Source organism: Anopheles moucheti, chromosome 2 (assembly GCF_943734755.1).
Source record: "Anopheles moucheti chromosome 2, idAnoMoucSN_F20_07, whole genome shotgun sequence".
Taxonomy (NCBI): Eukaryota; Metazoa; Arthropoda; class Insecta; order Diptera; family Culicidae; genus Anopheles; species Anopheles moucheti.
In genome coordinates, this window is record NC_069140.1 from 14,651,683 (window position 1) to 14,674,074 (window position 22,392).

Below are 22,392 nucleotides of genomic sequence, written 5' to 3' on the forward strand. Positions count from 1 at the left end.
CTTGCTTGCTTGTGCCTCCATCGGCCATGGTAAGATGGAATGTTTTAATGAAATTTCTCACCATGTATTTGTTGCAAAAATGTTTCCTTTACACACGACCAAGCGGTGGAAATTAACATTTTGAGGGGCGCGAAATGAAGTCTCGGAGAAATTAATCTCCGTGCGAGCGCTCCAACCACCGTCCAACACTGTCGGTAAATAAACAGGATTAATCGCCCAATAAAAATGCGTAAACGTTCGTTTGCTGTCAAAACAGTCTCGCACGTCGATTGTCAAAATGGCAAATGGTGGACGCAAAGGGCAAACAAACCGGAAAAATCAATCCCCAACCCCCCGAAATGGATATCATTTTCCAATATCGCATTACGCAATGTACAATATTTGCCGAAGGGATCGCATCGGACAGGCAGAGGGTATCAATAATTTACTTAAATCGATGTAAAACGCTATCCGCTAAGAGTATCCTTATCTTTCTGACCTTTTCTCTGCTTTCAGAACCAGCGCTGCGCTCGCGCTGTATACAAACAGCCACCGGAAACCGAAGCACCCGGCCACATCCGATAGTGAAATCCAAGTAACCACCGCTTGCGTATGTGTGTGTGTGCGTGAAACCGTAGCAGGCCGTAAAAAGTTATCGCAAAAAGCAAAAAGGGTGATTTTATTAGAATACTGACAACATCTGACGGACTGCGTTGCTGTGCGATGGCGACCTAAGTAAATAAAAGCGGCCTATTTACACTTCTTTCCCCGTGGATGAAAGTGAAGTGGAACCGTGGGCCGGAAAAACCACCACCCCGAAGGAGTGCGAAACGGGTTCCCGGTACGTGTGTGTGTGTGTATAAGCGTGTGTCGGAAACTTGCCAGCATTGGATTGGTCCGTAATTTTGCGCTGAACTCTGTAGCAGTGGCTTTGTGAGGTGGTAAACGGTGCTCCCCACCACTTGTGTCGGTGTTGTCAACGGCCGAATGATTATTACGATTATTACTGAGCACACACACACGCAGAAACGCTGTTCCGGTGCACGTTGCGAGTGAAGAAGAGCCGCCCCGGTGCCCTAAGGGGCGAATGTGCGAATTTGACAACCCGTGTCGCACGTCACAGGATGTGCGAATATGATGGCCAATAAAGGCAAAGGACAACAGTGCGTTCGCCGATGGTTGCCGAAAGGGTTAACGACGGAACACAAGTGCTTATGCGTATCGAATCGTAGATATCGGCCAGATTGAGCCCTCGGGGCCAACCGTCGCACTGCGAAACGTACGGGAGCGGGAGTATTCGGCAAGAAGGCGCACGGTGGAGGTCAAAATGACGGTCGACGACTTGTCATAAAACGATTTTCCTCAATAGCACCAGCCAGCAGCGGCCGGTTGTTTTAGGATATCGCAAAACGAAATCGAAATTTCGCAGCAACACAGTCGGGCGGTGGCGGACAAGTGAGAAGTTGTGGAAGAAGTGGTGGATTTTACAAAATTTATGAAACGACGCCCGGACCATCCCGGAACAGTGTTACGGCAAAGCGGTTTTTTTGCAAATCCGTATAGTGCTGCTCCATCTGGTTCCTTCATATTTTGCGCTTCTTTCCATACTCGAAAACATTCCGTCGAACGCACGCAAACGGTACGACATTCGTGCGAACGACCGTGCCGGGACGTGCACTCGGGTTCCCCTAGTTATCGGAAGTTCCCGGTACAGCTATCGAAAGTTCGAACATTGGGAAGTCGCCGCTGCCAGAAGCCGTAAGGGAAGAAGTTTCCCCTTGCGCAGAACGAAGTGTTCTTCGGCCTTCTCAGCGCGTCTCGTTTCGCTGTACGTGATCGGTATAAAAGAAGCAGAAATTATGTACGACGGCCCGTATCGACCTTCCGGACGGCACCGGACGGAGGGTGTGATGCCCTGCCTCACCGGTACGCGCCGAACCGGAGCTCGGCATCGAACAGCTCCAACCGGTGGATTATTGCTGTGGCTGGGATTGCTGACGATGTTTGTCAAGGGTAAGTGTTCGGACAGATGAACAGATGAAAGAAATCCGGAAGAAACCTCAAGCAAGCGGCAAAGAAAAAAAAACGAGCAAGGGTTCAGAGATTTGCCCCCTAACAGTCGGCCTCGTTCGGTGTGTTTGGTTTCGGAAATGGTCACGTAGCACGTGTTTGCAAATCCGTTGGAATTTCCAACTAGTTTACCACTCCGAGGCGCATTCTACGGGATGCTGCCACTCTGTGCCCGGCTTCATTCTACTTTAATTTTCAAACAGGGAATGAAACCGGGAACGATGGTCCCCAGCATATCCTTGAGGGCGAGACGGGCTGTGGTTCAAGCGCACGTTATTATTCCACACACATGCTTGCATCGATCGAGCTCTGATGATCAATCAAGATATTATGAGATTGTGATGACTTTCAACATCTTGCCACATGACGGTGGGTGAATATGCGAGAGCTTTCGAATGGGATTTTCCCGGAAGTGAAGATGCTTTATATGAGGGTGCTCGTATGAGAGAAACCCACCGGAACGTCACCACCACGTTGGAGCAAATTCAAGTTGTTGGGTGATGAACGAAATGGAGCCTAAAGCAATCATGAAAGTAAAGAGCATCAAAACGGTTTATTTCTTTCGTGACGGCAAATGTGAAAACGATTAGATAATCGCTTCATACTGTTGTGCCTGTTGATATATCATCAAACATTTCCAAGGTAATTGAAGCACCGCATTGCATGGGAAATGGCCCCAAAGCCCAAATTCCATTGAAGATAACTGAGTATTATAAAGTTCCATGGAAGCGTTACGTTTAATAAGCCTTCAGGAAAGATGTTCAACACAAAAACCTTTGTTAGAAACCTTTTAGCTTTTACGTGGTCCTGGGTATTAACTTTCACTTCGTGTTGGTATCAGAGTTATCTCCAAGAACTATGATGCTATGATTGTGATATGTTTGTACTTCCGTGTGCTATTAGTGGGGTTGATGGTTTTTGGTAAAATGTTTTAATTAACTATTCGGAATATATGTTTTTTTACAAGTCGCTCCTTCTGGGTAATTGTCTGCTGGTCAAATGCGACTGTTCGTGGTAAATAGTTGGACGAGCACCCGAATAAATATGATCTTGTGTTACATACAGGTACTTCTAGTACTTTTTCCATTAAAGTAGATACTCATATATTACGAAAGCTTAAAATTAGGTCTTAAACTCCGATCAATTTGATAAATGGCAGAACCATCTTTGAGTGATTATATTTCCTTAAGTACAGTTGCACAGAGACAGAGATTTCAATGATCGGCACTGTTTTGGAAAGGTTATTTAATACTCTTTAAAAACAGGTCCATTTTGAAAATTTATAAAATGTTGAAAAACATACAACTATATCTCGTAAGTAATGAGGAAATGCCCAAAGTCATGGAATTTCGACAAAATATGTCGATCATACTGCCCTTGGCCATCATAATGGAAAAAAAATAAAAAAAAAATATATCCCGTAAGCTGGATAGTAAGTCCTGCGTATGGAGGACGGTTCCGGATGGGATTTTGGACTGGTCCTACTGTGTAAAGACCGACGCCTCTGGTTTTTATGCAACCTCAATGTTGCATACAAAAATCTACATTGTCCAATCTTGTAATACAAGCTGTAGAATTATTAACTATGAAACTTGTGTCCAAAATTCAAGTTGCACTTATTACTACTTTAAAAGATAACTATAAAAGTTACAGCATTTTATTGTAGATAATATTTTCCAAATTCTATTGTAGGTGGCTATTTTAAAGTTAATTTTTGGTTGTGCATAATAGAATGGATACGAAATAGGAAAAGTTCCGTCTTTTCCTTTAGGTGACAGGAATCTCGTTTTTAAATTCGCTGAAATTTGTCCATTTTGCTTAATGTAATGCAAACGCCACTGGATCGCCCACTGGTTGGGTGTCACAAATTAAATAATTTTCCATGTAAGCTAATGCTTGTGAATTTAAAATTGTTTAATGGCATGATGGCCATCACATTAATTCTCCTTATTTTGGTATTAATTTTCGACGAAACACACCCATTCTGGCATGTAACGCCCCGGGTGCGAGCTGCGGGTGCATGACACACAAAAAATGCATCCTTTGTTTACTGGCATACTGGCTGTACACGCGCCATTCTTTTTTTTGCGCCATGGTGTCCGCTTCCGGTCGTCCATTTTGCCGTGGAAGATTTATTTACCACCATCAAAAGGCTTCGGCAGGGCTTAATATCACACACGCCGGGTCTGGGCGGTTCACGGGTTTTGGAGGTTGATGCGTAAATTATACCACCGACAAACTTACCCTTCCCCTTAGACGGCATGGCGACGGATCGATAGCCCCTAGTGCACGCCGTTGGCCGACTGCGCAAACTGGCCGAAGCTCTGCTAAAGGATATTCAGTTTCAATCGTTTGCGGTAGCCGCGCTGGTCAGAGTGTTTCGGCCCGAAAACCGTTCATAATTTACGGTTGACCTCAAGTGTTGATTAAGTACGCTTCCGATAGGTTGATTAATTATTGCCAAGCATCGAAACCTATAGGTCAATCAAGCACCACCATCCGGCCCCCCCCGGGGCTGGGTGAGGTGAGTTCGGCGGTGCGAAAGGGGGGGGGGGGGGGTAGGGGCTCAAAATAAAACGAGGCAAGGCGGGGGAGAATCGTCCACCTACAGCAGCAGCACCGCCGGGCGGAGATGATGACTTCTATCGGGCGCACCATCAATCATGTGTCGGAATGCGAGCAAAAGCTTGTCAAATGCAAACACGCGCTTAGATGCCGAAGCACAGGACAACACCACCAATGTGCTAAAATTGAATGAGTATCTCACAGCCCTCATCCCCCCCCCCCCCATTGAGTGCCCTTCAGAGAGAAAACCGCTCGAGAGTACTACTGCATATGGTGGTGTGTGTGTGTGGTTTAGTTAGTTTTGCACATACGAACAATGTTGTTCGGCAATGGTGTTCCCAAAGCGAAAACAAACCCCTGCACCCGGGAATGGTCTCCCAAAACAACAAAGTGAAATAGTGAGGGAGAGAGGGAAGGTAAACAACCATACACACAAACACACATACAGGGTTGTTTATATGTCCCTACCCCCCGAAAAAAAACACGATCATTGTGCAAGTGCAATGATAGAAAATGACAATCCATCAATCATGTTTTTCTGGGCTCTGATCAATTTTAGTTATTTCATTTCGTTTCCTTTTTTTGCCTTTTCCCGGATTTGTCTGCTTCCATGCGAGTGTCATATTGAATGTTTTTTTTTTATTTGTTTCCTTTCGTTCGTCCGCCCCTAGACCGAGGAGACCCTTTTTTCTCGTCCGACCAAACCGATATTATCCAGTTCCAGATTTTTGGACTTCTGGCGTACTAAATAGAAGAACCCACCCACCACCATAACGGAAAAATCCTTTCACTTCCCCTCCCTTTGCAGGGCAGCAGGTTTGGGGTCGAAGATTTTCCAACATACCGATAGGGGGAGGGAGAGAGAGAGAGGGAGAAAACGGTCCCGTGGGGTGGGGAAAAATACACATGACCGTGACCGAGGCTCTTGTGCGCCCCGTGTGCGGATCCGTGACCGCAAGTGGGCCGAAAAGATGTCCTTGCGGAAGCAGCCGGAATAGAAGGAAAAACATTCGCTCTCGATGATGTCGGGCCAGTGCTAGTTGCGATTCCTTCGAGTATCCGCTACATCGGTTCGGTCCTTAAACCGGGGATCAATAGCGATTCGGAGAGATTTGCCGAACAAAAGCCAATAATGCCTGAACACACACACGCACACGACAGTGAACGTGACGGTAAAGGGAAAATAAAAAACCGGAACTCAACCGTACCAAGGTTTGTCCCGGTAGGAAAATCCTCTTGAGCATCCCTTGCTCACGCACCGAAAGCACACATTCGGGAATGTTTTCCGCTAATGCTTGAACAACATTATTTGAAGAGAGGGAGAGGGGGGAGGGGAGGGACAGAAGGAGTGGACACACACACACACACACACGAACACAAAAGTGGCCAACGTTTGGTGATGCTGCTGCTCCCACCCCGTCCCCTGTAATCATTGAAGCGCAAAGCAATAGAGCAAAACTTTATCGCCAAGCGGTGCGAAGCAAACCAGCTTTCGCTGAACCATTCCCTATTTTGGGGATTTTTTTGTCCGGGCGCAGGTCCTTTCCGCTATGCCGAATTGTGCCACGGAAGCGGCACACGGATGTGGAAAGTTTGGCATTTGTTTTCTCGATCCTCCCGCGTCCCTCATCCCCACGCGGCCACCATTTTCGGGATGATGATGATGATGATGGCGATGGTTTGTGTGCATTATTGATACAACCCAATAAAGGCCATTTTAAAGCGAAGGTAAGCCGTAGCTAATGCCCGGTTTTTTGTCCCGGTGTGTGTGTGTGCGCAAAGCAAGCAAAGCTTACAATGCTTTCGGTTCGTGTTTTTCGTGCTTTTGGTGTGGAATTTTTGAGAAATAATTTGTGAGGACAAAAGTTTCCCACAATGGTCGCGTCTGCTGAAAGTTTCCCGGAAAATCGGTGCTAAGTGGGGGGGTAAAGTCACAATACAACCTTCCCCAAAATCACATAAGCGATTATGGTGCATAAGTTATTGCGAAGCGCTTCGAGCTTCGACCACCGTCAGTGACTACTTGATCCTTGTTAGCAAAATGGAGGAGCATTTACGAAATCACCTTGTTGTACTGACCGAACAATTAAAGTTCCTCGTTCCTCGAATGAAGTAGTTCAATAGCCGGACCCATTCAAATCTCAGAATGACCCTTTGCAAAAATAATGCCCCTGACAACAACTTGCCACGCCGCAGGACAGCTAGAAGTGGGTGGCTAGTTTTAGGCACTCGGGGGAGGTGAAGTCATCTTTCCCCAATAAATCCAACGGCAACGAGCTACGGCGGTGCGGTCGCCACAGTCACTAATGTTTGCTCATTAGCATAAGTGGTACAGTAAGTCGTTGTGCCTTTTAAACTCAGTGTCAGCACCTCCATTAACTGCGTCAGTTGCGTCTCTCTCTCGTGGTGGCCTCCTAGTGGCCGTGGTGGTAAAAGAAGCTTAAACCTTGTTGGTTGGCACCCTTTTTTCTGTCTTGCTCAACCATCTTTCAGCCCGGTAGGTAAGTAGATTATGAGCGCTCTACTACGATGAGCGACGATGTTGGCAAGTCATTTTAAAAGGATCTGCCACAACGCTTCTCCTTCACTCCCCTCTGGTGGGAACTGAGGCCTTTTTCTCACTTCTGAGACGGGGCGGCATGGCAATCTCGCTGTGTGGGCGCGCTAATTTAGAGGGTGTTTTATTTGAATTATGTTGCAACTTTCTGTTCCGGCTAGCCGAACTTAACACTGCGCTCGGGCGGGCCACAAAACGCGCTCCGGTGGTGTGGCTTTGTCTGAGTTTGTGTCGCGACCCGCAAGCCTTTTATGCTCTGCCGTTTGCTGTCTCTGGCGTGGGGCTCAATAATAATTATGTAAATTCAAATAAAAACTCATTCAACCGTTGCACACCCACCGACCGGGACGGGGGGAGCGTTTTTGTGGAGCTGAAAATCTCGCCATCTTCCACCGGAGTATCATCGGATCATCGTTCCAGCATGTTTTGCCAGCATTCTCAGCTCGCTTTCTAATACTTCCACGGTCTCGGCCTCCGTGGAAAAAGGATTTTTATCGCTTTTATTTTCATGCCCCCGAGGGGGAAGCTCGGCTATCGCACGGTTTCATTTCATTCTTCGTTTAAGCCGCTAGTCACAACGCTTCTACCTCTAAGCCACAAGCGACACACTCCCGAACCCACAGTCTTGGGTGGGAATTACCCGAAATAAAGCAAACCCAACTCTCGAGTGTTTTTGGCCGCACCCGCCAGGAGAGTTTTGCTGGAAAGTTGCTTTGCGCGCGAGCTGAGCTTGAAAGGGCCGAAAGCTCATCGCCATCGATAAGATTTACACCGATTTGTTTTTTGTTGTGCTCTCTATTAAGGAATGTTTTATTTTTGCGCCCTCCCCTTTTTTTCACGAATCCAGCTTGATTGTGCAAGCTCGTGGCTCGCGGGGCCTTCACGATAAAAAGCTTCCTCTCGGTGAACGAAGATTAATTCACCCTCTGCTCGCTTTTATAAACGTTTTCAAATGATTGATCGCTGCTTTGCTCCATCACCTTCACCTTTCACGCATCAGGACAGATCCCCCGAAGGAAGCAGACGAGACCTGTAAGGCAAAATCGGGAGGAAAGTATCTGAAACTCATTACGTTTACCGATCCCCATCGGTATTTAGCGAACGAAGTAATTCATTTTCCACCGATCAAAGCCACCCGTCCCCCAGCACGGTTTCTGCACAGCGCCAATACACACCGGCACGAGTGTATTGTATTTAATGAGCTTGGAGAATTGTGGCCATTGCTTTGTGGCCGCCACAAACCGACACTGAGCACAGGAGGACGTTTCTGTGCTGCTGTGTTTTGGTTGCGGGCCCAGAACCAGCGTGGTTTCTTGTTCCATTTTTCTTCACTACCGGTTCCTTTGGCGAAGGTGGCGGAAGTCACTTTCCGGCTAGCGTTGAAAGTGCGGTTGCGATGCTGCGTGGCGCGATTGCGTTTAAATTTACTGGATGATGGATTTTGTAAATGGAGAATACTGCCTTTTTTTCAGCGGTTAGGATAGGACCGATTGTGTAGTAAAAAAGACGATGAATGGTTGAATAAAAATCATTCTTTAACAGGGGCACGCCTAAAAGGTACACCGTACAGCCAATTTTGATGTAGAGGAAGTTGGGGCCGAGTGAGCCACCTTAGGCAATTCATTATCTAACTTACTAAAACCTGTTGGACAACAGCCGAATATGTTTTTATTACAAGGTTTACACTTATTTCTTCACCAATCAATGAGATCCAGAAAGTGATCGTTTGAAAAATGGTTAAAAATGACGTGCTATTACTGTGGGACAAGACGGCCACCTGGATAAAATATAAAACAAATTATATAAACGTCGTAAAATATTATTAAATATATTGCAGGTGTTATTAAGTAGAACATTTCACAACATTGTTAAGTTTATCATCATTGGGGGTACTTATATTTAAACAATGTCGAGTTTTGTGCCAGAATCTGCCCATTTGCGGGATGTTTGATCATCTTACTTTTTCAGTTGTAGAAAAACACTACTTTTAAAAGCTTACTTTAACAAATTACAATGCCAATTACAAATTTATGCATATAATATTATGTTTTTTGAATTAAAATTGCAACGCTACCGTGTACAAGAGCCGCCCACGAGAGAAGTCGTTCAATTGGGATTCATCACCGTTTACTCATCAGACTAGACATTTTAAGAATATCATTTATCGATTGGCCTTGAAATTGCCTGCTACATGTGCTTAAATTCCTACAAAGACGTTAAAAATGGCTCAATGAGTGGTTTGTGACCATAGGCGATTTTTTTGTGGCACAACCTATTTATAGATTGCCAGCATGATGGCCAGAACGTGTGTGCCAATTACTTGGAATAATAAATGTTTATTACAATTTACGAGGAACACGTTTATGAAATCTAAAACAAAACAATGGTTTTATATTTGTAAACCTGGCATTTATTTCGCCATTTAGTTAAATATTTACTGTTAAAATGCCTCAAATTCCGATTGAGTTGAAACAATTAATAATCGTTGCCAACAAACATTTACTCAACAGTAGCGAACGTAACGATTATTAATTGTATCAACTCAATGTGACCGTTAGTTAGTAGTAATGGTAACCTTTTTATCGAAACCTATCGAAAACAATCAATTTGCTGTGGAATGTTTTATTTCGCACCAACGTCCGTAGAACGCACCCATGCGAACGATGTACTTAGGATGAAGAAGTGGCGCTTCGGAACGGAATAAAAACATATTCCGTTACAAATTGAGTTGAGGCTGCCCTGGTGGGAACTGGAACGTACCTTTACCATTTGAATAATGATTGAGCACAGGCAGCATGGTATCGGTGTGCTTGCCAGGTGCATCGGAAACCTATCGAACTACCCGGGTGTGTACGTCCAGGACCAAGTGTGAAGATGAACCGTTCCATCGGCAGATCGGTGTTTTGTCGAAACCCCGGGCCCGGTTTCGACACTCGATTCGTGTTTGGTTGAACGCTTCGATTACTTTGCGAACGGTAGTAGCAGCAGCTGCAGCCTGTGTGTCCCTGTGAGTATAGTGAGTAAAGTGAGTGAGTAAAGAAGGCAGTCCTTTGTATCGGTTCGGGATGGGAACGGAACCTTCTCAATGTTTTGAGGTTGTCGCAAATATCGAACGTGTGCGGAGGGCTATCGGTAGCATCTGGCCAGGCCGAATTATGGAACATAACATTTTGGCCGCCCCCGAAAAACCCGGCCACGAACACCCCTAGGGGACAGTTCATTTTCCTGCAGCTGGAAATGCAACTCCCCGCAAAACCGATTCCGGATTGCCGGATTTCAGATTTCCAAAACCAACCCCCCATTATTCGAAGGGTGGTGACACAGATTTTTGACACAATTGTGTGTGTTTTTTTGGAGTGGGGACGAACTTTCGACGAAGAATTTGCAAACTGCATCCTGCAACTGGGTTTGGGGCGCGTTCGAGTGTGCACACAGCGGTCCGTTTTACTTCTTCCGGTCGTTCATACTGCATCATGCTTGATGCGTTTCGGTCGATTGATGCGACCGGCTTCAATTTTCATTTCCTGTGCCTGTGAAACACAGTGCTTGTAGCGAGTGTTTTTTTAGCTGCAAACAGGAAATAAGTCCCATTTTTGCCCAACATGCTCCTTTTGATGCCGGACCGGGAAGAAACGCAAGGTAAACGCATCGTATGAATATCGGTCACATCGTTCAAATCGTCACCTTGATATCGAACGTTGAGATGTACACACGGAGGGTTTTTGTACTTTCCATGTTTGCTTTTTTGTTTCTGTTTTTTGTACAACGGGGAATGTCTTTTGGCAAACACGTAGTAGGTGTTTTTTTTTGTTTCTATAGGACAGAATGCGTATTATTGGGACGTGCGCTCTTCGCAACAAGACACTGACCAAACTGGCAGAGTAATGGATTTTGTGCCGTTGTTGTTGTCTACAGCCTGCTGGCTCTGTTTGGGCTTACGAAGGCAGGACCACCTCCCCCCCCAATACTCAGCAATAGCATCACAAGTCGCCAGTAAAAGTAAATTTCCGCTTATATTTCAACTGCGGTTGTGGTCAGCTGTGGTGCAACGGCCCCAACAGAGAAGAAACCTTTTTGGGGTTTCCGGGCCTGTGGCGCCCCGGAACACGATGATTGACCGGAAAGAAGAAAAATGAGTTAAAGAACCCGGTCGGTTTTGTGGTTTTGTGGAAGACAGAATGCCAATGGAAATGAACTGTAGATATTCGGGGGAAAAGCAGTAATAAAAAGGAGGGATACGCCTCCTACGTTCTCTCTCTCTCGCTCTCGGATGCTGCGTGACGAGAAACATTAACAATAGTCAGCGGAAAATGAAGGAAATTGGTCATTATTGAATGGACCGGGTTAATGGTAGGCCATGGGTTTCCTACGAATGTTGCCGCACCGCAAAAAACAACCCCCATCGGAACACCCGGGAGGCGACCGGAATGGGATTAGAGTGTAAATCGTTGATTGAAAAATTCCATCCCTCGCACAGGAGGTGGATCGCTTACAGCGAACTTCCTACCGATGACAACACCGATGACGGCCACAATAACTATCAAGGAAGCGTGTGTGTGATCCTCACACACTGTTCCCGGGGAAAGGAATAAACCAGTGGCAGTAGCGAAACCAATAAATTTCCCAAGCCCCGAAGGCAGTGCGCTAGAGCGTCGCCCGTACACACAACACTGATTTATCTTTGCCAGCCGCGCTTTGCCCCGCTTTGTCACGCTGAGTCAGCATTTTCCCGCTTCCCGGGGCTCGGCAGATCAAATTTGTATCCGTCTGTAGACGAGCAGCTTCATTTTCGTGCCCTCCAAAGGCTCTCGGACCAATCGATCGTTATTAGACTGATGGAGGGCAATTTACGCGCGCTGCAATGGGATTTTGGGCGGCGCACAATTTATGGCAAGCTGGCTCAGTTGGGTTTGATGAGACACGGGGTTTGTTTCGTTTGTGTTTTTGTTTTTGTTTTTTGCTTATTTTGCCCCTATCTGACACAAAGATCGGAAGAAAGCGGCTGTGTTCCGTTAAGACGTTTAGATACGTTTCGTTTTGTCAACGGGATAAGCCGCGCTCGAAATGGGGATTGAATTTTAAGCATGATTAATGTATTCCGAGAGCAGAACGCAGAGCAAACGCAGATTTCAAGGGTTGTGTCCGTTGTGCAATTGGAGAAGTGTCGGGAAGTGCTAATCCAGCGCAAAGGATCACCAAAACTCCTGACTCTACTAAATAGCTCTATTGATTAGCGGTAGTATATGTTTTTGTACGATACTTGATACCGAAATTACATTCTCTCACCTAGCATGGAAGCGGACAAAAAAAAAACGGGATCATTTTCTTCTCACGTACTGATTGCAAGCTAATAACCATTTGCGAACCGAAGGACGAATCGATTAGCAATTCCGGTGTCAGAATAGGTAGGAAAAACTGCATTTACAGCAGATTTTTGTACGTACCTGTAGCCAGAGTTGCAATCTAGGGGGTTTTTTTCACACTTCCGTTCGCTCCCTTCGTACGTTTCGTTCTGCCCCGCTGGCGCCACGTAATGAATCACGATCATACATTTAGCAAATCGATTAACGCTAACTTATAACAATGGAGCGCCACTATGGTCCGGAAATGGGACATTGAGCGGGAAGTATATTTCGAAAGTAGAATAGTTAACTAACAAATATTCAAAATATGGCTCCATTTATTTCATATATTTGAAAGATATCACGATCGAAAATGAAAATTAGTTTAAAATTGACGAAACGGTTGATTTATTTTTAATGCTTTTGTCATTATGTTACAAATGGGATGAATTTTATAGTCTTCTTTCTAAAACTTGACCAGAATAAACACTCTTATCGATAATTGTTCCAAGAAGTCCAGCAATTATTATGTGTTTCGAGTTTGGATTTCTTCCTTGAAGATTTAAGCTCCTTCGGTTTGCCATTGAAACATGTTTGAATCCCTTTTGTATCTTAAGATCAGTAAGTCCTTATGGCGTATTGGCGCATGCGGACATCCAACGAACAAGGGAAAAAGTTTTATTTTATTATTTAATATTTAGTCCAGACCAAAAGTAAATTCTACCTCCATAATTGAAAGAAAAATTGAATAATATTTTCGTTGACCGCCCGTTAGCCCGAGCTGCACCACTGTGAAGCGGAAGGAACAGAAATGGAATCTCATCAGAATGTAGCAAAGTGCAATAATTTGTAATTTACGGCTCATCTCACCAGAAAGCAGAAAGGTGAGCCTTTTTTTCCCCCGCTGTGTAGGGGAAAACGTTAGCTGAATTCATTGAGCAATTCGATTCGGTAAAATAAAGGGGATGAAATTACGTTCTTCAACGCAAAAGTGCATTCCGAAGGTGCATCTCGACCGGGGGGTCGGGGGTTGGTTTTCAATTTATTCGCTTGCAGTAAAACACATTTCTCAAAACCTTAGCTCGCTTAGGTGCAATGAAACAGGAAAAAAAAATCACCCCAGATAGAGGTAAGGTTGAGAATTTATTTTACGTGTCTTATGCTCCCTTTGCGTTCCGACAATAATGTACCGTTCGTGCATGGCTTGGTATGCGGTCGAATCGTTCCGAAAAGTGTGCCTGAAAACAATGATAATTTACGCGATACTGTTGAATTTATTGCCTACACATATAAATATTCGATTTCGATGCGATGATTTATTTTGCGAACATTATTCCACCCCTCGTCCTGGGGGGGACCGATTGCATTCCCCATATATGAGATGAGCATTGAGGGCTATTGACTCGTTGAATTGCATTAAAGCCAATGCCATCGATTCCCACCCACTGGTGGTGTGTATGGGGGATGTGAATGAACGATGGTGAAAATTTTGCAACAATCAACAATCGAATCAACTCAGCGCACACAAACAAGCCCGAAGGTAAACACGGTTCTGCCTCCCACAGGGGACCGACCCAACGGCGATAGTTATCGCTCTCCTTCACGAACGGCTTGGCGTTAATTTTCGTATCGAAAAATTTGTAAATGATACGCAATTAAAATGACAGTTGAAAATAACAAAAAACAGCGGACAAGTGGGGCAAGCAATTTGAATGCGAGAAGAAATTAAAACCCATCCTCATTTGATTGCCTTTTAAACCCTCCCGAGCATTATATTCACTGTTCCTTTCCCCCGTCTTTTTCCCGTATTTAGCGCTGCTTGTTGCCGTGTTCTAGTGGGCTCTTTCTTTCATTAAGCTGTGAAAATTAACAACCGAAAAACATAAAACAAATAACACACACACGAAAAAGCAAAAAAAAAATGGCAACAAAACGACGGGTCATTCCATCAAAGGTTAAACAACATAAAAGTAATGCCCCTTGTAGCCGCCGTGTAACTTCAAGCGGGGCACATTTTCGGGCAATTTACTTCGAGAATTTGCCAGGATTCAAACGTCCGCTGGTCCGGGGGTTTCGCTGATGCGCGACACGATTTGACGCGAAAGTAAAATAAAAAAACCAAACCGGAGTGGCGTAAAATAAAAGGACACGCTTTTTCAAATGCAACTGAAAAAAAAACCGCGTCCTCCAGAAGGCAACCTTTCCCAGAAGACCGGTGGGTGGACTGAAAACAGTAAAATAGGCAAACGGAAGGCAAAAAGAAGAAAAAGAGGAAAATGCGAACCAAAAGGGTTGGGGTTTTGGGCAGGATTTTCCAGTGAATTCTGTTGTGTTTCTTTTATTCTCAAACAAACCTAGCGGGATCCGGTGGTGCGCCCGTAGGATACAAAACCAGAACTCGGTTACAAACCGAACAACCGAACAACCCAAACCCAAAACAGCAACAACGTGAACATGGAACCTGCTGCTGCTGCCACCGGTTCGGTACATATACAACAATTAAACTGTAATTTTCCGCCATTTGCATTTTGCTGCCCGATTTTCCCGGCCCAGTCTGAGGTCGTCTCCTGAGCGCTTTCGGCCCGGGCCTTTACCGACTTGCCGACGGACCGTGCTTTTATGTTTGTCTATACGTACGTGTACCTGTGCGAGCATGTGTGTGTGTGTGTGTGTGTTTGGTGTGCTATGGTCATGTTGGTCGCTTCCCGAAATGCACCCCCCAAAAGCACACAAAAATAGTCGACCCTAGGGGTGATGCTGGTCGTCGCCCTTGCGGTGGTCACAAAGCGATGGGTGGGTGGTGGTGGGTTAGCGTTCGGAAAAATCAACACCCAACCAAACGCGGGGGTAAAAACCTCAAAACTCCAAACGCTGCCACTTTCAACACGCGCGCCATGTTTGCGCCCCATTCCGGAAGGCTGTGACGGTGGCCGAGAGGGGTGAGTCCCGTAACAATATCGGCCCGCGCTCTCCATTGCTCTCGCCACTCGGCTTTGTAAACTGTCACCAACAACCGATGCGCGGGACAGCAAAACAACGCACACACAAAAAAGGCAATGAACCACCACTCTCGAACATATTGGCCCCCACGCTTCTTCGGTGGTGGTTTTTTTTGGCATTTTCGTTTGTTAAAAGTTCGCGACAACAGCCCCCACGGTACCTCCGGTGAGCAGATTTGCTGAGTTTGACGACTGTGACCACGAATCCGGGTCGTTTTTTTTTTTGGCGTACTTTTGAATCGTGCATCGGTTTACAAACTTTCCAATCAGTTTTGCGCGGATTGCTTTTTGCTCGCGCAAAACGCGCAAATCGCAGCTACTTGTGCTGTGTGGAAACCTTTTTCGCCCACCATTTTCCGGGTATGGAAACAAAATCGCCTAAAATTGAAATGGAAAAATCCAATTGCTTCACCGTGCCGGAATCGCAGTACCCATCAATAGCGTGAAAATATCGCTTCCTTGTGCGTAATTTCGGGCTTTTTACTACGTGGACGCTTCGCGTACATTTTTGCCCCCCATTGAATGATGGGAATGAAAAATTAGCCATTCGCGTTACAGAACGACCATACGCTCTGGGTGAAACTAAAAGTGCGTATTTTTGTTTATGTACGTTAGGAAAATAAGTGCCTGTTAGCGACACCGTGTGTTGCACTAGCTGGTGATTGTTTCATTAGTGCCCTGGCGCGCACCGATGGACGGTAAAGGTCTTTGTTTGGTCTAGTTTTAAAAAAAACACACACAATTTTTGCACGCCCTTTAGGACACATTTTTCAACCCTGCTTCGTTTGTTTTTTTTCCCTCCGCAGGATCGCCCGAAACACGCAGTAACGAGCAGGAACTGAAGCCGAGCTTCGCCAGCCCGATCGAGAACGTGACAGTTCCTATAGGTAGAGAGGCGACACTCAGTTGCATTGTACAAAATTTAGGTGCCTACAAGGTAAGGCCATCCATCCATTGTGCACTGGTGTAGCCCTGGTTTGCTGACAACAACCGCTTTGGTCTCGTTTGGATGCCTCATTTTTGCCCACAGGTCGGCTGGATGCGAGCCTCCGATCAGACAGTCCTGGCGCTCCAGGGACGGGTTGTGACGCACAATTCACGCTACAGCGTGACGCAGGAGGAGCGTGACGTCTGGCGGCTAAAGATACGCAACGTGCGCGAATCCGACCGGGGTTGCTACATGTGTCAAATAAACGTCACACCGCTCCAGAAACAAGTAGGCTGTGTGGATGTGCAGCGTAAGTAAAGCATGAGGGTGCTTACACCAAAACGCGCTGTTCGTGCTCTTATGTACCTTTCCGTTTGCTTTTTTTTTGCAGTACCACCCGATATATCGGACGAACAATCATCCTCAGATATGACAGTGCGTGAGGGTGGTAACGCAACGTTCTACTGTCGCGCAACCGGACATCCGGCACCGAAAGTCACCTGGCGAAGGGACGATGGCAACCCGCTCTATCAGCTCCGAAACGGAACGGACCAGCGCAAGGGTAAGCACACTCGCAGGATTGATTTTAAAGGTTTTTTTTTGCGGCTCTACCGCCGTTACATCATCCCAAAACACATGCTTTCCACACAACAAAGAAAAACCCTTTTACCAAGGCAATTGTTTTAAACAATCGGCACATGTTTCAACACATCAAAGTTGGCAGGAAATTACATGCAAGTACAGAGTGCCAAACGACATCCTTCTGCGAACTCGTTAGCTCGTTCGACCGAAAACCCCAGCAGCATTAAACGGGCTTTCTCCCCTGCTTTTCCCATGAAATTTACGATCCATCAACGGGACAACCGCCCCCCTCTGTGCCCATCAGTTCGTACGGCACCACGGAACGATCAAGACATCAGTAATGTCCCGTCGTCTTCGGCAGAACTGAGCCTTTCTGATTTATGATCAATCCTTCGTAATACTGCCACTGCTTTAACCTCAAATTGGGGCCAATAATATTCACCATAAATTTTTACCTCATTGCACACACACACATACCCCTTGTCACGCGAGCCGCACCCGCTTGGACAGACAGAGTTTTGTGCCGGTGTGCTTTATCAGCTATCTTTATCGTTTTATTTTTATTATTTACTTTTCCCTCCAACTCCGCAAGACCCACCACAACCATTCTCCCTAGCTGAGAGCAATCAAATTGTAACTGAAATTTGTTTTGCACCCGACACATAACAACAAAAAAATTGCCCAAGTAGCGAGACCCTTTTATGGGGCGACGGAACGCACAAACTTACGCAACAAGTTGATTTGGGTTGCATGGGAAATTTATTTATTGCCAAAGTCGCTTCTATTTGCTGTACCGTTTCGAAAGCAATAAGCAGAACCGACCGTTTCCGTTCCCTCGCTCCGTTTGCGTTCGTTTGAATCGTTCAATCAAAACCATTTTCTATGGGTTGCATCCTTTCCGCAGTCGATCAACATGTTGGCATCTTCCTGAACCTGACCCACGTCAGTCGGAAACAGATGGGTGCATACTTGTGTATCGCTTCCAACGAAGTCCCACCAGCCGTTAGCAAGCGCGTCTATCTCAACGTTCACTGTAAGTAGTTCGAGGCCTGCGTGTGGGAGTGGTTCTGTGTTCAACGTTTAAACGCTACATCTTGCTCTAATTTTTAAAGTTCCACCAAACGTGACGACGGCGAAAACGCTTCTCGGGGCGTACGAGGAATCGGACGTGGAGTTGGAGTGCGAGGTGGAATCATTTCCACGCTCGGTCAACTACTGGACGAAGGTGGCGAAGGGAGGGCGCAACCCCAGCGGCAGCCCGGGCTCGTCCAGCGCGGAAAGCTTCAACCATCACCAGCAGGAGGTGATGCTGAACGGTGATCGGTACGAAATTCGGGAGCAATATTTCGGCAGCCTGTACTCGGCGAAGATGACGCTCCGGATTCGCAGCTTCTCCATGGCCGACGCTGGCAGCTACATGTGCATATCATCGAACGCCTTCGGCAAGACCAACCGAACGATTCGGCTGTACGGTAGGTTGCGGAACGATTCCAAGTCTCACCACTGACATGCACAAGTTGCACGTTGCCTTCACGAGCTAGCAGCTAGCCAGTCGTTGTTTGATCGATTGTTCTTTCCCACCTTTTGGGTTCAATTTGCAGAGATTAAAAGACCGACGACCACCACCACCACCACGACGACAACGACCACCACGTCTACGACGACTACGACGACTACCACGACGACACCTGCACCGCCACCTGCTACGCCACCGCGTCGAAGAACTACACTAATGGGCCCAAGTAAGTACTTCCGAAGTTTCGCAACATCGAAGCCATGCCCTTACAGCGTCCCGGTTACACCTGTGTTCACTAGAAATGATGGATGTACCACTAGAAACACACCAACACTCGAGAACAAGTTTCAACAAGTCCACTTTATCATTACGTGCTTTTTTGTTCCTATTTCGGGTTTTGTTTTCGAAGTGTATGTACAACGCTTTAAATTCATTGAATTTCCCCACCAGCTGGAGTTATGTTGTATCGTTTCGTTAAAATGCTTTATGTTTGCCCTCATCGCTTCTCTTGTGTTGTACACTGCTGTGTGTGTGTGTGTGTGTGTGTGTGTGTGTGTGTGTGTGTGTACCGACGGTAAAGTTACGGTCCGATCAATACACATCCCGGTTCACACCCCGGGGATACGGTTCCATGCACTCCAAAATGACAAGAACACCTTCGCCGTGTAATGATGCCATTTTGTTTTCTCTTTCTCTGCTCTCTCTCTCTCTCTCTCTCCTCCCGCACCCGATTGTGGGTGTAACGATCCATTCTGTAGGGCCACCGTACGACACTACGCCCTATCCTCCGACAGGATTCATCATCGAGTACATCACCTACTCGCCGGGGTACGTCGAGTACGGGGCGAACGGTGAGACCTACATCAACTATCCGCATCTGACGGCCTACTCGAAATCGTCCTCCTCGTCCTCCTCTTCCTCCTCAGCGAACCCGCACGGATCGGCGGCGGCTTCTTCAGCGGCATCGGCACCCTCCACGGTCACGCTGCTCGGTGGCCGTTGGACCGCCGGCACGCTAGGCGGAACGCTCCGTCCCCTGTCCGGGCTGGAGGATAGATTTATGAGCATTTTGATCGTGACAGCCCTGTCCTGTGTGTCCTTTTTTCGCTACTTTCAAATCTATCTGCCCTGGATTACACTTTTTCTGCTGCTCGTACTGATCGGTCGCAAGCCGAAAGAGAAAATCTCGCCCGATCTCGTCTTCCACCATGCGCCGTGCGCGCTGTGAGGTTACGGCACCGGGTGCCATCTGTCACCGGGCACGGCTACACCGCCACCAACGATGGCGACGGGGTCGAGAACGACCCTGCTGCAAGACAGCAACCTGACGACACCGATGGGCGTTCGTTGCGAAAGAGGTAACGAAGGTAATGTTGTTTTCTAATTTGCTAGGATTAATCAGGAAGCAACGACCTTCCCCCCCTCCCCACGGTTCCGCCCGTGCGGCCATGCAATGCGACCCCCGGAAGGTTCTTGTTACCGTATAGAATAGATCAAATAAGCGCCCCCCGCCCGAGTGAAGGATGCGTTGCAAATGAAGCACACACAAAACAAGGGATCGAAAAGGACACTCGAAATGGGTTCCCCGGGGCAGATGACAAAAAGAAGAAGAAAAAGGTAGGCAAAGAGTGAATAAATAGCGTCGAGAGAGTCTCGTTCCCGGCCCACCCCAACAACAACAAAAAAAATGGTGGGAGCCCGGCCATGTTACGATGTACATATTAAGCAAATACTTCCGGTAATAAATTGCAATAGCCAACAAGAACAGTATCACACCCTAGTTGACAGATGTCAGGCAATGTGCGCTGGCGAGCGAGTTTAGGAAAATAACAACAGCAAAAACAAAAATAGCGCTCGCAAAGAGTGCGCACATTCAGAGTACTAATCAATAAAAGAAGAACACTGAAACTGAAACAACCAAATTCGCATACAAAACAACAACGTTGTAAACAGCACTCGCTGACATACTATGCTTGTCAAAGTTGAGAAAACCAAGTGATCGAAAGTGTGTTCCGCAGTAACGATAGCAACGTACGAGTAAGTTTTCCTTTCGCTCTTTCTGTCTCTCTCTTTCTCGCTCGCTCCTTCTCGAAATCCTTCTCGTTCACGGTTTGGTAGCCATTTTTCTCGCACTGATGAACGACAAACTTGCCAGGGCAATAAATTAATCTTTGGCCGGAAGTGTACGTTGCCTGTGCACGGTTGGTGCAGATGCATAGCTTCTCCAGTCGGCAGTTGCACAAGTGTTTTGGGGGGGCAGAAGCTCCCTGTGTGTGGCTGCGTATGTGCACACCACACATGAAAATCAATAGCAATCGATACAACCATAAACGCGCCGCACAATACTCGCCCGTTGGTGCAAGGCAGCCTGCCGTCCGTTACAAACCAGCGCGCAAGGTAGGTGTGGATAAAACTTTCACGTCGGCAACAGTCGCCAAATGGCCGTAGTTTCCCTGCACGGTCAAAGATGCCGACGAATTCGGCTCGCCTGCTATTTGGAAAGTTTTTTAATTTCAAAAGTATTAAAGTGAGATAAATGCTTCGGCTCGTAAGTGTTTGCAGATGAATCGAGCCACATTCATCTAAATCAATTGCATCCGCTTTGCAATCGATGGCCCCATGCATGTGTGTTGTGTGCTCTGTTGCACGAAACAATCTTGCCGGGGTAGGGGGTTTTGCAAACGAGAAAGTTTACGATATACACTTCATGGGTAGCGCTGATGGCAATCCAGTTCGATTGACCATCAAACTTCGATGTGCATCGCCTGCATCGAGCGAAGGAAGTTTATAAATCGGAAATCCTGAAGGAATTATTATCCTCAAATGGGGAGGAAAACAGTTCCATCCAGTTGGAACGCATGGAATGAGGCCAGAATTTTTGTATTACTTGGGGCAGGCTTCTCAGTAGCAATGCACCACAAATCACCCTTAGACGCGTAGTCTGCGGATGACGGGCAATGATGATTAGCGTCTGTCTGCCAACGAGTACATCAAAGATCCCAAAGACCAACCTTCCGCTTCCGCTTCAATCGATAGCAATACTTTCGCGGTACACTGCAGCAAACCGAATCATGTCATCATGCAATTAAATATTCACAATCTGCTGATCAAATTTAGCATATTGAATGCGCTTCAACACCGAAAAGCGACCTCGCCCCGCTAAGACGCAGGGTGAACCGCCGGAATGTCGCGAGCAGAAACACCATTTCAATGCGGGAACTAATCACGCTTCACTGTGTTTGTGATTGAATTTCCACCCACCGGTCCCCGGCGTGCTGCTGGACGGGGAGCGGGAAGTCGACGTAAGTCTTATTAATTCATTCTCTCGCCTTCGACAGATCGATCAAACTCGCCCGATCGCATTTGCGGTGCGACCCACAAATATCAGTCCACCGTCGCCGGTGCTGGGGCTCGGTACACGGGCTTCGTTTGGATTAACAATTGCGATGCTCATTCTGGCCCGGTTGATTGATTACCCAATCAATGATTGTCACCATGGTCGTGGGACAACTGGGGGGGAAGTTTTCTTTCCCACGAACAAACGCGCTCCGCTTCCGGTCGAAGCGCCACTCATCTTGGCCCCATCGCACTGCTAATCCTACTAGGCGATTAATCAATCAGCACAACACCAGGCCAAACTGAGGCTAACCCAACATTGGCCGAGACGGCAAAAGGTTTTACCCTGGCGCGATGGTCCTGTATCGCCTTGACGAAGCTTCAGTGTAGCTAATTCATGGCCATTTGCCACGTTCCTTTGGCGCTTCCTTCTGTCCAATTCACGTTGAGTCCTTGCAGATGGTAACGATTGTTCTTCCCACGTTCCAACGTGCTCACACATAGACGCTCACTTCTCG

At 46.7% G+C, this 22,392-nt stretch overlaps 1 protein-coding gene across 3 annotated transcripts; it reads left to right on the top strand.

The window, feature by feature from the left end:
* The first annotated feature begins 1,503 nt into the window (after positions 1-1,503).
* On the top strand, positions 1,504-20,433 carry LOC128310777 (lachesin-like). 3 transcript variants are annotated; one of them, XM_053047494.1, is made up of 9 exons: positions 1,504-1,992; positions 16,319-16,449; positions 16,543-16,750; positions 16,832-17,002; positions 17,927-18,055; positions 18,135-18,494; positions 18,624-18,764; positions 19,297-19,389; positions 19,465-20,433. In XM_053047494.1, the coding sequence occupies exons 1-9, from the start codon at positions 1,839-1,841 to the stop codon at positions 19,764-19,766; spliced, it is 1,689 nt and encodes a 562-aa protein (XP_052903454.1). In that variant the 5' UTR covers positions 1,504-1,838; the 3' UTR covers positions 19,767-20,433. The 3 variants fall into 3 exon arrangements, with proteins under 3 accessions (XP_052903454.1, XP_052903453.1, XP_052903455.1); XM_053047493.1 differs by having other exon boundaries at positions 19,297-20,433; XM_053047495.1 differs by lacking the exons at positions 16,319-16,449; positions 16,543-16,750 and having other exon boundaries at positions 19,297-20,433.
* The last annotated feature ends 1,959 nt before the right edge of the window (positions 20,434-22,392 follow it).

Coding starts and splice junctions, on each gene's coding strand:
- LOC128310777 (XM_053047493.1), top strand. CDS start 1,839: ATGTACGACGGCCCGTATCGACCTTCCGGACGGCACCGGACGGAGGGT. Junction 16,751..16,831: donor AGGCTGTGTGGATGTGCAGC/GTAAGTAAAGCA, acceptor TTTTTTTTGCAG/TACCACCCGATATATCGGAC. Junction 18,056..18,134: donor CGTCTATCTCAACGTTCACT/GTAAGTAGTTCG, acceptor TAATTTTTAAAG/TTCCACCAAACGTGACGACG.